Source organism: Callithrix jacchus, chromosome 11 (assembly GCF_049354715.1).
Source record: "Callithrix jacchus isolate 240 chromosome 11, calJac240_pri, whole genome shotgun sequence".
NCBI classification, from domain to species: domain Eukaryota; kingdom Metazoa; phylum Chordata; class Mammalia; order Primates; family Cebidae; genus Callithrix; species Callithrix jacchus.
Window position 1 is genome coordinate 59,144,101 of NC_133512.1, and position 15,041 is coordinate 59,159,141.

Consider the following 15,041-nt stretch of genomic DNA (forward strand, 5'->3'; position numbering starts at 1 on the left):
AGTACCATGCTGTTTTGATTACTGTAGCCTTGTAGTATAGTTTGAAATCCGGTAGTGTGATGCCCCCTGCTGTGTTCTTTTTGCTTAGAATTGACTTGGCTATGCGGGCTCTCTTTTGGTTCCATATGAAGTTCATGGTGGTTTTTTCCAGTTCTGTGAAGAAAGTCAATGGTAGCTTGATGGGGATAGCGTTGATTCTGTAAATTACTTTGGGCAGTATAGCCATTTTCACGATATTAATTCTTCCTAACCATGAACATGGAATGTTTCTCCATCTGTTTGTGTCCTCTCTGATTTCGTTGAGCAGTGGTTTGTAGTTCTCCTTGAAGAGGTCCCTTACGTTCCTTGTGAGTTGTATTCCAAGGTATTTTATTCTTTTTTAGCAATTGTGAATGGCAGTTCGTTCTTGATTTGGCTTTCTTTAAGTCTGTTATTGGTGTAGACGAATGCTTGTGATTTTTGCACATTGATTTTATATCCTGAGACTTTGCTGAAGTTGCTTATCAGTTTCAGGAGTTTTTGGGCTGAGACGATGGGGTCTTCTAGGTATACTATCATGTCGTCTGCAAATAGAGACAATTTGGCTTCCACCTTTCCTATTTGAATACCCTTTATTTCTTTTTCTTGCCTGATTGCTCTGGCTAGAACTTCCAGTACTATATTGAATAGGAGTGGTGAAAGAGGGCATCCTTGTCTAGTGCCAGATTTCAAAGGAAATGCTTCCAGTTTTTGCCCATTCAGTATGATATTGGCTGTTGGTTTGTCATAAATAGCTTTTATTACTTTGAGATACGTTCCATCAATACCGAGTTTATTGAGGGTTTTTAGCATAAAGGGCTGTTGAATTTTGTCAAATGCCTTCTCTGCGTCAATTGAGATAATCATGTGGTTTTTGTTTTTGGTTCTGTTTATGTGGTGAATTACATTTATAGACTTGTGTATGTTGAACCAGCCTTGCATCCCCGGGATGAATCCTAATTGATCATGGTGAATAAGTTTTTTGATTTGCTGTTGCATTCGGCTTGCCAATATTTTATTAAAGATTTTTGCATCTATGTTCATCATGGATATTGGCCTGAAGTTTTCTTTTCTCGTTGGGTCTCTGCCGGGTTTTGGTATCAGGATGATGTTGGTCTCGTAAAATGATTTGGGAAGTATTCCCTCTTTTTGGATTGTTTGAAATAGTTTTAGAAGGAATGGTACCAGCTCCTCTTTGTGTGTCTGGTAGAATTCGGCTGTGAACCCATCTGGACCTGGGCTTTTTTTGTGTGGTAGGCTCTTAATTGCTGCCTCGACTTCTGACCTTGTTATTGGTCTATTCATAGTTTCAGCTTCCTCCTGGTTTAGGCTTGGGAGGACACAGGAGTCCAGGAATTTATCCATTTCTTCCAGGTTTACTAGTTTATGTGCATAGAGTTGTTTGTAATATTCTCTGATGATGGTTTGAATTTCTGTGGAATCTGTGGTGATTTCCCCTTTATCATTTTTTATTGTGTCTATTTGGTTGTTCTCTCTTTTCTTTTTAATCAATCTGGCTAGTGGTCTGTCTATTTTGTTGATCTTTTCAAAAAACCAGCTCTTGGATTTATTGATTTTTTGAAGGGTTTTTCGTGTCTCAATCTCCTTCAGTTCAGCTCTGATCTTAGTTATTTCTTGTCTTCTGCTGGGTTTTCAGTTTTTTTGATCTTGCTCCTCTAGCTCTTTCAATTTTGATGATAGGGTGTCAATTTTGGATCTCTCCATTCTCCTCATATGGGCACTTATTGCTATATACTTTCCTCTAGAGACTGCTTTAAATGTGTCCCAGAGGTTCTGGCACGTTGTGTCTTCGTTCTCATTGGTTTCGAAGAACTTCTTTATTTCTGCCTTCATTTCATTGTTTACCCAGTCAACATTCAAGAGCCAGTTGTTCAGTTTCCATGAAGTTGTGCGGTTTTGGGTTGGTTTCTGAATTCTGAGTTCTAACTTGATTGCACTATGGTCCGAGAGGCTGTTTGTTATGATTTCAGTTGTTTTGCATTTGCTGAGCAGTGCTTTAATTCCAATTATGTGGTCAATTTTAGAGTAGGTGTGATGTGGTGCTGAGAAGAATGTGTATTCTGTGGATTTGGGGTGGAGAGTTCTGTAAATGTCTATCAGGTTTGCTTGTTCCAGGTCTGAGTTCAAGCCCTGGATATCCTTGTTGATTTTCTGTCTGGTTGATCTGTCTAATATTGACAGTGGAGTGTTAAAGTCTCCCACTATTATTGTGTGGGAGTCTAAGTCTCTTTGTAAGTCATTAAGAACTTGCCTTATGTATCTGGATGCTCCTGCATTGGGTCCATATATGTTTAGGATCGTTAGCTCTTCTTGTTTTATCGATCCTTTTACCATTATGTAATGGCCTTCTTTGTCTCTTTTGATCTTTGTTGCTTTAAAGTCTATTTTATCAGAGATGAGAATTGCAACTCCTGCTTTTTTTTGCTCTCCATTTGCTTGGTAAATCTTCCTCCATCCCTTTATTTTGAGCCTTTGTGTATCCTTGCATGTGAGATGGGTTTCCTGGATACAGCACACTGATGGGTTTTGGATTTTTATCTAATTTGCCAGTCTGTGTCTTTTGATTGGCACATTTAGTCCATTTACATTTAGGGTTAATATTGTTATGTGTGAATTTGATACTGCCATTTTGATGCTAAGTGGCTGTTTTGCCTGTTAGTTGTTGTAGATTCTTCATTATGTTGATGCTCTTTAGCTTTTAGTGTGATTTTGGAATGGCTGGTACTGGTTGTTCCTTTCTATGTGTAGTGCCTCTTTCAGGAGCTCTTGTAAAGCAGGCCTGGTGGTGACAAAATCTCTGAGTACTTGCTTATTCGCAAAGGATTTTATTTTTCCTTCACTTCTGAAGCTCAGTTTGGCTGGATATGAAATTCTGGGTTGAAAGTTCTTTTCTTTAAGAATGTTGAATATTGGCCCCCACTCTCTTCTGGCTTGTAGTGTTTCTGCCGAGAGATCTGCTGTGAGTCTGATGGGCTTCCCTTTGTGGGTAACTCGACCTTTCTCTCTGGCTGCCCTTAGTATTTTCTCCTTTATTTCAACCTTGTTGAATCTGACGATTATGTGCCTTGGGGTTGCTCTTCTTGCAGAATATCTTTGTCGTGTTCTCTGTATTTCCTGCATTTGAGTGTTGGCCTGTCTTGCTAGGTGGGGGAAGTTTTCCTGGATGATGTCCTGAAGAGTATTTTCCAGCTTGGATTCATTCTCTTTGTCCCCTTCTGGTACACCTATCAAACGTAGGTTAGGTCTTTTCACATAGTCCCACATTTCTTGGAGACTTTGTTCATTCCTTTTTGCGCTTTTTTCTCTAATCTTGGTTTCTCGTTTAATTTCATTGAGTTGGCCTTCGACTTCAGATATTCTTTCTTCTGCTTGGTCAATTCGGCTTTTGAAACTTGTGCATGCTTCGTGAAGTTCTCGTATTGTGTTTTTCAGCTCCTTTAATTCATTCATATTCCTCTCTAAGTTATCCATTCTTGTTATCATTTCCTCATATCTTTTTTTAAGTTCCTTAGTTTCTTTGCATTGATTTAATACATGTTCTTTTAGTTCACAAAAGTTTCTCATTATCCACCTTCTGAAGTCTAATTCCATCATTTCGTCACAGTCATTCTCCGTCCAGCTTTGTTCCCTTGCTGGTGAGGAGTTTTGGTCCTTTCTAGGAGGCGAGATGTTCTGGTTTCGGGTGTTTTCCTCCTTTTTTTGCTGGTTTCTTCCCATCTTTGTGGGTTTATCCACTTGTCCTCTGTGTAGTTGCTGCCTTTTCTATTGGGTCTCTGAGTGGACACCCAGATTGTTGATGATGAAGTATTTCTGTTACTTGGTTTTCCTTCTACCAGCCTAGCCCCTTCGCTGTACGACTGCTGAGGTCCACTCCAGGCCCTGCTTGTCTGGGGTGCACCTCTAGCAGCTGTGGCACAGTGAGGGATGCTACCTGTTTCTTTTTCTGTTATCTTTGTCCCAGGATGATGCCTGCCAAATATCAGTGTTTTGGATATAGAGGGGTCAGGGAGCTGCTTGAGGAGACAGTCTGTGCTTTTTTGGAGCTCAATTGCTGATCTGTGAGCTCTGTTGTTCATTCAGGGCTGTTAGGCTGCTATGTTTGATTCTGCTGCAACAGAGCTCATTAAAAAAACCCTTTTTTTCTCAAATGCTCTGTGTTGGGGGGTTCAGGCTTTATTTTTCGATGTCCGTTGAGGTGTCCTGCCCAGCTAGAAGGCAGACTAGCCACTGTTTGGCTGCCGAGGCTCCGCCCTGCTGTTGTGTGATTCGCCCTGTTCCTGCAGGCTCTGCTGTGGTCTCCCCCACGCCCTGCGGCAGAGTCTCTTCGTTGTAGCGTGTTGCCTCGGCAATGGCAGGCTGCATCAGCAGTGGGCATGTATCTCAGTAGGGACGGGTTGCCTCGGCAATGGAAGGCTGCGTCAGCAGTGGGCGTGTATCTCAGTAGGGACAGGTTGCCTCGACAGCGGAAGGCTGCGTCAGCAGTGGGCGTGTATCTCAGTTGGGGCGGGTTGCCTCGGTAGTGGTGGACGCCCCTCCCCCACAGAGCGTCTCGGACCGTCTGCTCGGGATAGTTTGAAATCGCGGTTTTATTCGTCCCACTGGGTACCCCAAACGATCCGTCCCTGCAATCCCCTGGGCTGGCCTACTGTCCAAGTCTCGTTCAGTCTCAAGTCCAGCCCTCTCAAGTCTCAGGTTGCCGGTTCAAGAGGGCACCCGGACAAGCACGCCCTGTGGGGACCTACTGCCTGGCATCCCGTGTCTTTTTTATACTTGGGAGTTTCCCCATTCTGTGGGCAACAAAGATCAGTCTGGAAATGCAGCTCGGACTCACCTCTTTGCAGATTCAACGAGAGCTCCAATCCTGGGTTGTTCTCACAGCACCATCTTGAGTCCTCCCCTCATTCTGATATCTTACTGTCTTGACTTTGAGGCTTGCTTCACTGAATCTATTTCTCATTTGATTGTTTTCTAGTTCCAAGCACTTGTAGGGAAATTTTCATGTTACTTGAGTTGTGTTTTCCTCTAGGGTAGATTATTTGGTGTGTGTTGTGGAGGTGGTTTGCATGCTATCACGTACTCCTTTATTTATTTTGCTGTGCAAGGTTTACATAGTTGCTATATTGTTTTTATTGTACTAATGCTTATGTAGCTCTATTCACACTGTCTATTTGTTCTGACATAGTGTATGTGAGATCTTAACCACCTTACCACTACTCTTGAGATTTTTTTCAAGAAGCTACAGTTTTATGGCATTTTATGTTCTATTCACTCCATTGTTTTCAGCATTTGACAAGGGGGAGAACTCAGATGAGGCTGTGCCAAACTTTGTTAGAATATCTGGCTCTGCTCTCTCTTTTGAGGTTTGTCATTTTCCAATGTCAAAGTTTGCTAGAGTTTATCAGAGGTGTTTCCCATTTCCACAAAGAGGATCTCTTTGGACTCTAGATCTGCCCTCAAATCCAGCTTATAACTCAGGAATCTGAGTTTCCATCAGAGACTCAGGCCCTCTCTCTTTCGGTCCTCATTCCACTTCTCCTCAGTAGCCAATTTCTCTTCTCATCTTTAGAATAAGATAAAGAATAGGATACCCACTCAACTTGTTTCTCTCTAGATTTGGGAGAATTAATAAAAATTCTTGGATTATAGTGACTTGCTAGTTACCTCTAAGGGAGGGGGTGGTAACATTTGGAGTCTTGCCATGCTGTGCTATTCTGTTATGATCCAGAATCTTCCAGTTCTTTCCTTAGTTGCTACTCATTTTTTGCACTATGTTCCTTTGTTGTCTGGTTACTTCCAGTGAAAAAATTTCTCTGGGTTTTAATACAGTTTTTAACCCATTCATTAGATTCTAGAAGATTAACCCAAAGTTCCATCAAGTGCTTACTATAATTTCTTGAGATATTGATTACTAAACTCTCAAATATATATGAACATCAGAGTTAGAAGCCCTGGGGATCAAAGCAACCTGCTTAGGGCGGGTCTCACTTGATGTGCAATCCTTCACAAAGTCCTGTCTGTTGCCTGTCACTTAGGGCAAAGTCCAGGATGCAGATGAGGATCTCAGTGATGGCTTTGAAGCCCCTTCTCAGTTTTGGAAGTGAAAAGTATCATGATGTCTAAGAAACCATATCCTTGTTAGATGGGAAGATTGAATGCAAGCACAAAGGGGAACTGGCCCAAGCCTAAGATGCAAACACTCAGGGGAGGCCCTTGACAGGTTGAACCAGGCTTCCCAGGCAATTGCAAGCTGTTTCCTCAGAAACAGGGACTCCAGTGTGCCAGCCCTAGAAGTGGGCTCCTTCTCCTAGATAAAGGCTCCTCCTTTATCTATCAGAAACTTCACTCTTTAGAGATTATCTTATCTGTGATTTTTGATTTATTTTATTTGTTTTCTTTTTTTTTTTTTTGTTCTTCATCAGCATTTTGATGAAGTCTTTTGAAAATTTCCAGTATGAGTCCATTTTGCTAGGGAACAAAAGGAAAAATTTGTTTCTATGCTTGGGCCTATGCTTTTAGGTGCTGTGTGTTGGGAGAAGGGGCCAGGATGGCACTGGAACACTTTTACCTTAGAGTACATATAGGGGTGACCAAGAGGTTAAAAAAGAAATCTGTGGGAAAGACAAAACCAAAGAAAACAAGCTAGGTTTTTACTTCAGCCTCCCCCAACCCTACCCCCTCAAAGGAGATTCTTATTTCAGTGCAATGCTGAGAACTGTGGATTTGGTTTTAGTAAGAAAGACTGATTTGCTTACAGATACTAACATTCTTTTCTACTCTGGAAACCAGACAGCAGTAATTATTCAGTCTCATAGTCTTTGTAAAAAATGGTAATCTTGGCTTCACAAGGCACTTTCCAAGTAATTCAAATTCTGTCCCTTATTTTATATACATGGTTCCAGTTTAGGATACTAAAAACCTTATTTCCAGGTTCATGAATTTAACTCAGCATGACTTTTAACATTTCAAAATTTTTTCATTGGGGGAGGGAAACCAAGAGAAGCCTCCAAACTGAAGTAATTGTTTTTAATGAAAAAGAACAAATAAAGGATTTTATTAGCTAAGACCTTTAAAAACTAAAAAAGAGGAGCTATAACCATTGGGTGGGTCTGATTAGAACAAAACTCAATGGCTTATTCACAACAAAAAGCCTATATGCCATAACAAAAAGCCTATATGCCATAAGTCATGCAAAAAGTGAGGTGGGAGAAACCATGCTTTTCTTCAAATTTAAAACTGTTTGAATCCACCTTTCATACTTCAGATAAAGCAAATTAATCTGAGTCCAATTTAACCAAGTTTCACCAAAACCATCTAGAGCCTTTAAAATGTGTTCCCATCAGCACCAAATGACAACTTTTGAGATGAAAGTTTTAGTGCACCCAGATGGCACAATTAAAAGGAAAAACAATGCTGGAATACATGGGGCACACGACTCAGGGCTCCAGATCACTCACCCTCTTCAATTCCATCTCTTGGTTTCTGATTGTTCCTGGGGCTATAGAAAAAACCATTCTCTGAGAAGCTGATAAGCAATTGGATGAGAAAGAGGGAGAGAAAAATTGGTAGGAGGATCTGGCCCCATGCCCCCAGCCAGCACATCTCTCTTCAGACCTAGTGACCCTTGCCACTGGGAACCTGGCAGGCACCAGCTACAGTGTTGGACACTGAGACCCACTCAGGGACTGTGTCCTACCACAGCCCCAGGTCCTATGGCTGCCATTTTCAAGCCCTGGACCCCAGCATAATAAGCAGAACCTTAGAATCCCTAATGTTCTAGCCAGAATGTGGAACGTTCATAGCACAATCCTGGTCAGCACTGGGATCCAGCTTCCTGGGCCCTGAATGTCACATACAGTAGGTCCACTGGACTTGACTGAAGTCTATTTCTGCCAAACCAACACCTTTTCCCTACTACAGTGTTGGTTTTGGAGAAAGGCCTGTATTCTAATTTCCACTACAAATATGTGTACAGCAGTTGCATTCTTCCATGCTGCCTTTTCTCTGATGTAAATGAACCTACCTTTAATGAAAAAGCACTCCATGGGAGTGGTTGTGCAATCAGTGAGTGGTGAGGTCATGAAACTCACAGCTCTGTAAACCCTCGGTCTTGTCCCTAACTAGCCTGGTGATCCTCTTGACATGCTCTAATGCAGTTTCCCAAAGGTAAGTATGTTTGGGATAGTACACAAATGTCTTTTATTTTCATAGTTATGAATTTATTTTAATGAGCATTGAAAAAAGATAACCAGTAGTTACACTGATGCAATAGCAACAATATATGCTTTTAAAATAAATCTGTGCAAAAAAGGACAATTTCCAGAAATATAAATAGTACACAACTTAAATGATATGGCAAAAATTGGGGTGGTGGTTCCAGAATGACCAAAATTTGGGCAATCTTGCTTCAGTGTGTGTGTGAGGGAAGGGGTAGAGGTGGGTGATGAAAACTTGTCCTTGACCAGGGATTATCTCATTTTGTTTTTCAATAATAATGAGGTGGGGAAGATCGCTTGAGCCAAGAAGTTTGAGGCTGCAGTGAGCTATGATTGCATCACTGCACTCCAGTCTGGGCAACAGAGAAAGACCTTGTCTTTAAAAAAATAAAAAATAATAATTAAAAAAATAAATGATGGAGTTGTCCCACAGTAGTCCTGGCATATTGATCTGGACTGTCTCCTGAGGAATATGGGTCTAATATGGACAATAAAGATGAAGGAGGATAACATGTGCAGAGTTCCAGGCTACTTTTTCTTTACCCATTTGCAATGCAGAGGACAGACAGAGGGTAATTAGCTATAACATAAAAAGTGCTTTTATAAACTGACAAAAAAAAAGGACAAAAGATAAACAATAGGAAAATAGACATGGGATTTGGGGAAATCCATTGACAGAAAAGCAAATCCAAGTAGCCAGTGAATACATGAAAAAAAATAGTTTAAAAACACTAGTACTAGGAACTAGGAAATTATAAATTAAAACTAATAATGAGCTATCACTTTGTAAACATCAGGTAGGCAAGCATTTAAAAAGAAAGCTAAGATAAGATATTGCTGATGAAGTTGTGGGGGGAGAAGGTACTCATAATTTTTGGTGGAACTGTGAATTGTTATAGGGTCTTTAGAAAGCAACCTTACAGCAGTCATTAAAATAAAAAATACACATATTCTATGTGCATATTGTTTCTTGGAGATCTGTCCCTCACTGCCTCTCAGTTCTTATGGTATGGGTGGAGTTCCAACTCTTACCTTGGAAGTAGAACATGAAAACTACACCTGAGCAAAGCAGGGCATAAAATTCCCTGGCCACCATGCCTGGCTCAGGGGTGGGCACAGGACCTAGCCTGGCCTAATCCAAGTCATTCTCAGAGCTTTTGCTAGGAATGCTAAGATAAAGATGCCTATATTCCTCTGGATTCAAACTAGAAAGGACCTAGTCTCTCTAGCGGCTAAAAGCTATCATAAGACTATGTAGAAGCTGGGCACATTGCCTCATCCCTATAATCGTAGCACTTTGGGAGGCCATGGCAGGCAGATTGCTTGAGTCCAGGAGTTCAAGACCAGCCTAGGCAACACTGTGAAACCCCATGTCTACAAAAAATTAGCTGGCGTGGGGGTGTGTACCTATAGTCCCAGCTACTCTGGAGGCTGAGGTGCAAGGATCACTTGAGACCAGGAGGCAGAAGTTGCAGTGAACCAAAATTGTACCACTAAACCCTACCCTGGGTGACAGAACAAGACCTTGCTTTAAAATAATAATAATGATAACAAAAGATTATGTGGAATATGGCCATGAAAATGCCCATATCAAAGCAAAATTGACTGATGGACTCAGGTAGTGTGCCTCAGATTTATCCACCATATTCATCCCAAAGCCATGCTTCCTACAAGCCACTCTCAGCCAAGACTAAACATGGAAGGGGTACTAATGTGGGATACTTTTAGTGGGAGATTTTTGCTTGAGAATTCCCCGTAAAGGTGGTTGAAACTTTCTTAGAATTGTGCTGCAATCTGAAACTCTACCAACCAAATTCTCCTTCTTCCTTTCCTCTCTCTTCTTCACCTGCATTGATGTTTGAAGGTTCTCACTTGCACTAGCTGCTTCCCCTTTATTTGTCCTAACTGTTTTCCCAGTAAACCTCTTGGACTTCGAATCCCATCTTAGCAGATCTCAAAGGATCTGAGCTAATACAAATGCTTGTGAGAATGTTCTGAGAGAACCAGTGGTAAGATAAAATTTTGAGACTTGTTTACTTACTATCCGACAGGCAAATAAGATACCATATTGTGCAGTATGTAGAGTATGGATAGCTCCTAGAAAGAGATGGCACTGCTAAAGACTTCATGGTGATGAAATGTTTTCTACCTAGGAAAACAAACTGGTAATAGGAAATCCCCTGGTTGATGTAATAATCAAAGCATTTGAAAGATATAAGGAGGACAGTGCCTGCAAGAGTTGGTTGGTTACAGAGTAGTACTGATGCCTTGCAGAGGGACGATGAGAAATCATTTATCTGATTGGTAGTTAAAGGTTAAGTATGAAAGCTAGAAGATATCTTTGACAGCCCTTATCTCCTGTATTGGAAGAGTAGACACAGCTACCAGCAAATTGAGGATATGATAGTTACAGAGCTCTAGAGACATTCAGATGATACCAGCCAGGCAGGGCTGTATGCTAAATGTCAGAGCTTTGGTTGGGAAAACGTAAAATCCTGAAACAGCTTCTACAGTGAAACATTACTACTTTATTACTATGAGAACACCACTCTCCCCATGGATGTTAATGAGCTCAGCTCTGTGACTGTCTCTACTGCAAGTTTTGGCTTGCAGAGGGAAGCTGCTGAATTTCTTAGTGTGACTGGTACCCTTCTTACCAGCACATTCCTGATAGCCTTGGTGAATGGAAGGATACTCCTAATGTTGACTCTGCAGACCCTTCAGGAATCTAAGAACTTTCAGGTATGACTGACCCTTATGCTGCAAAACAGAATAAGTGTATCTTAATAGATGTCCTCTCAGGAGCACCCCTACCTCATCTCTTGGCTGCTAGGCCAATAACCGTAGGGTTAAACCCAGTTGGGAACATGCTGGGCCTGATAAGGGAGGAAAGAAATTAAATTCCAAGGTACAACTAGCCAATGAAGACAACTGATACTGAATTTTGAGGATGTTTGCACAGGGAGTTAGAATATGAAACTGAACAAGCAAGGTTTCTTTGACTTGGAAGTACTTTTGTAGGACATGAAGCTTAATGGCCTGGTAAGACCCAGAGGATGGTGCAAACTCTCATTGTTAGAATGGCTCTTTGAAGCCTAAGAAAGTAATCCAACACTGAGCAAAGTGGAAATGCCTGAGTTACCAAGGCAGGAGGAAGAGGAAGGAATAAAAAGGCTGAAAAGGAGAAGTCGGCTTCCTGGAGTGGCTATATTATGTGAGGTCGGAAAAACTACAAGATGACTATGTTCTAGGGGAGGGTCCAGAGGAAACACCATTCACCAAGGAAATCAGGAATGTGCTAAGAAGGGCACTTGCATCACTGAGTAGTACAGTAGCTTTCTTCTGCAGGACAAGACTGACAATAGAGGCAGTCATAGAGCTGTGATTCTTAATATCCAATGGGAATACTGGGGCCTCTAAAGTAATAGTGATCAGGTCATGGCACTTAAATGAAAGATGCCAGAACCTCACAATCACCAAGATCAGAGGGGCAGTCAATGGAAGCTTGTCCCAAAGTAGGGTATGGAGATGGTTAATAGACCATAGGCATCTCTAGGGGCAAATCAGGGGAGTGGCCAGCAAGGGTGACGTTTAACCAGCAAGGGTGCCTTCCCAACAGTCACCCAAAGTCTTAACTCATTTCAGCATTAACTCAAAAGTCCAAGTCCAACAACCAGAAAAGGGCAAGGATTGAGAAGTAGTAAGTAAGCTGAGGACAATGACCCTAATAAACAGTCATGATCCCTTGCTCACTGTATTAGTCCATTCTCACACTGCTAAAACGACATACCTGAGACTGGGTAATTTGTAAAGGAAAGAGGTTTAACTGACTTACAGTTCAGCATGGATGGGGGAGCTTCAGGAAATTGATAATCATGGCAGAGGGGAAAGCAAATGTGTCCTTCTTCACATGCGGCAGGAAGGAGAAGTGCCAAACAAAGAAGGAAAAGCCCCTTTTAAAACCATCAGATCTCATGAGAACTCACTCACTACCACAAGAACAGCAGCATGAGGGTAACCAACCCCATGATTCAATCACCTCTCACCAGTTCCCTCCCATGACATATGGGGATTATGACAACTACAATTTGAGATAAGATTTGCATGGGGACACAGCCAAAGCATATCATTCTGCCCCTGATCTTTTCCAAATCTCATGTTCTCACATTTCAAAACATAATCCTGCCTTCCCAACAGTCACCCAAAGTCTTAACTCATTTCAGCATTAACTCAAAAGTCCAAGTCCAAAAATCTCATCTGACACAAGGCAAGTTCCTTCTGCCTATGAGCCTGTAAAATCAAAAGAAAGTTTGTTGCTTCCTAGATACAATGGGCATACAGGCATTGGGTAAATACACCTGTTCCAAATGGGAGAAATTAGCCAAAACAAAGGGACTATAGGGCCCATGCAATTCTAAAATCCAGCAGGGCAGTCAAATCTTACAGCTCCAAAATGATCTCCTTTGACTTTGTCTCACAACTATTTCATGTGAATTCAAGAGGTGGGCTCCCACAGCCTTAGGCAGCTCCTGTGGCATTGCAGTGTACAGCCCCCTTCCTGGTTGCCTTCATGGGCTGGCATTGAGTATGTGTAGCTTTTCCAGGTGCACGACGCAAGCTGTTGGTGGATCTGTCATTTTGTGGTCTGGAGGATGGTTGCCCGATTCTTGCAGCTCCACTAGGCAGTGCCCCAGTGGGGACTCTGTGTGGGGGTTCTGACCCCACAGTTCCCTTCTGCACTGGCGTAGCAGAGGTATTCCATGAGGGCTCCACCCCTGGAGCAAACTTCTGCCTGGACATCCAGGCATTTCCATACATCCTCTGAAATCTAGACTGAGGTTTCAAACCCTCAGTTCTTGATTTCTGTGTACCCACAAGCCTAATGTCACATGTAAGCTGCCAAGGCTTGGGGCTGCACCCTCTGAAACAACAGCCTGAGCTCTACACTGGACCCTTTTAGCTACAGCTGTGATGCAGGGCACCACATCTCCAGACTGCACAAAGCAGCAAGGCCCTAGGCCTGGCCAAAATCACTCTTTTTCTTGTAGGCATCTGGACCTGTGATGGGAGGGGCTGCCATGAAGACCTCTGACATGTGCTGGAGACATTTTCCCCCATCATATTGGTAATTAACATTTGGCTCCTTGTTATGCAAATTTCTGCAGCCAGCTTGAATTTCTCATCAGAAAATGAGTTTTTCTTTTCTATCACATTGTCAGGCTGCAAATATTCTGAACTTTCATCTCTGCTTCTCTTTTATACATAAGTTCCAATTCTAAACCATATCTTTGTGAACACATAAAACTGAATGCTCTTAAAAGCACCCAAGTGATACCCATTGAATGCTTTGCTGCTTAGAATTTTATTCCACTAGATACTCTACATCATTCCTATCAAGTTAAAATTCCACAGATCCTTAGGGCAGGGGCAAAATGCCACCAGTTTCTGCTAAAACATAGCAAGAGTCACCTTTATGCCACTTCCCAACAAGTTTCTCATCTCCATCTGAGACCACCTCAGCCTGGACTTCATTGTCCATACAACTATCAGCACTTTGCTCAAAGCCATTCAACAAGTATCTAGAAAGTTCTAAACTTTCCCATATCTTCCTGTCTTCATCTGACCCTCCAAACTGTTCTAACCTCTTCCTGTTACCTAGCTCCAAAGTCAATTCCACATTTTCAGGTATCTTTACAGCAGTACCCCACTACCTGTACCAATTTACTTTAGTCCATTCTCATGCTGCTATAAGGACATATCTGAGACTGGGTAATTTATAAAGGAAAGTGGTTTAATTGACTCACAGTTCCACATGGCTGGGGAGGCCTCAGGAAACTTACGATCATGGCAGAAGGAGAAGTAAATATGTTCTTCACATGGCAGCAGGAAGAAGTTCTGAGCAAAGAAGAAAAAGCCATTTGTAAAAATCAGATCCTGTAAGAACTTACTATCACGAGAACAGCAGCATGGGGATAACCACCCCATGGTTTAATTACCTCCCACTGGATCCCTCCCAAAACACATGGGGATTATGGGAACTACAAGTAAATATGAGATTTAGGTGGGGATACAGCCAAATCATATCCCTCACTTCCCAAACTTGAGTTAATTTTCAGATCCAGACCCATTGAATGAAGAGGTGGCCAGGTCCCTCGAAGAGACTCTGCAACACTGCTACAAATATATACTGTAATTCTACCAGTCCTTCCCCAAAGGAAATTACTACCACTTACTAGGTTATCCGTGTACTAATACAAGATGAATACCTGACATTTTGAAAATTACTGGACACAGGGCCTGAGTTGGATTGATACATGGAGACCCAAACCATAACCATATCTAATCCTGTCTTGGCATCTGCTTCTCAGAAAACTCCACCTCATAAGGAGACAGCCAGCATGAAAACAGAGTTATTTCAGAAGAAGAAACAGGTTCCGGTGATCCAACTAGACACTGGATCAGATAGTACCTGGAATCAGGTTGTTCTGCTATTATTATCCAAATCAATAAATTCATCTTTTGCTTAAGCCAGTTTGAGTTATGGTTTCTGTCTCTTGAGCATTCCTTGACAGTAACATATCAAGACTCCTGATAGGTAGGAAAGAGGGTTGTAACAGATTTGCAATTATTCTTCTTAAGGAAGGGTCCCATGCCCCTCCCTGGACTTGATCTGAATATCTGCAATGAGGAAGGGGACAATGTAAGTCTACAAATCCCATGTATAAAGCTCCTTTTGTCCATAAATCATGTTTGCTCTATTGCCTCTCCTATCTACATTTCCACATATAT

General features: G+C 41.9%; 1 protein-coding gene and 1 long non-coding RNA gene across 7 annotated transcripts in view; one reads left to right on the forward strand and one right to left on the reverse strand.

Moving 5' to 3' along the window:
- PTTG1IP2 (PTTG1IP family member 2) overlaps positions 1–15,041 on the reverse strand; it is a 126,495-nt gene that overhangs the window by 93,228 nt on the left and 18,226 nt on the right. For 4 of the 6 annotated variants that reach the window (XR_013524008.1, XR_013524007.1, XR_013524009.1 and 1 more), the window contains exon 2: positions 14,057–14,147. Coding sequence is in view for 3 of the 6 variants with exons in the window: in XM_078342914.1 (XP_078199040.1) it covers positions 14,057–14,147 (91 nt within the window). In the remaining 3 variants the exon portion in view is untranslated. Of the gene's footprint in view, positions 1–7,493; positions 7,776–14,056; positions 14,148–15,041 lie in introns of those variants that run through there. The other 2 variants (XM_078342916.1, XM_035254987.3) reach the window with 2 other exon arrangements.
- On the forward strand, positions 8,069–14,756 carry LOC144578375 (uncharacterized). The gene is made up of 3 exons (XR_013524010.1): positions 8,069–8,202; positions 13,301–13,377; positions 14,621–14,756. It is a non-coding gene; the product is annotated as an uncharacterized LOC144578375 (long non-coding RNA).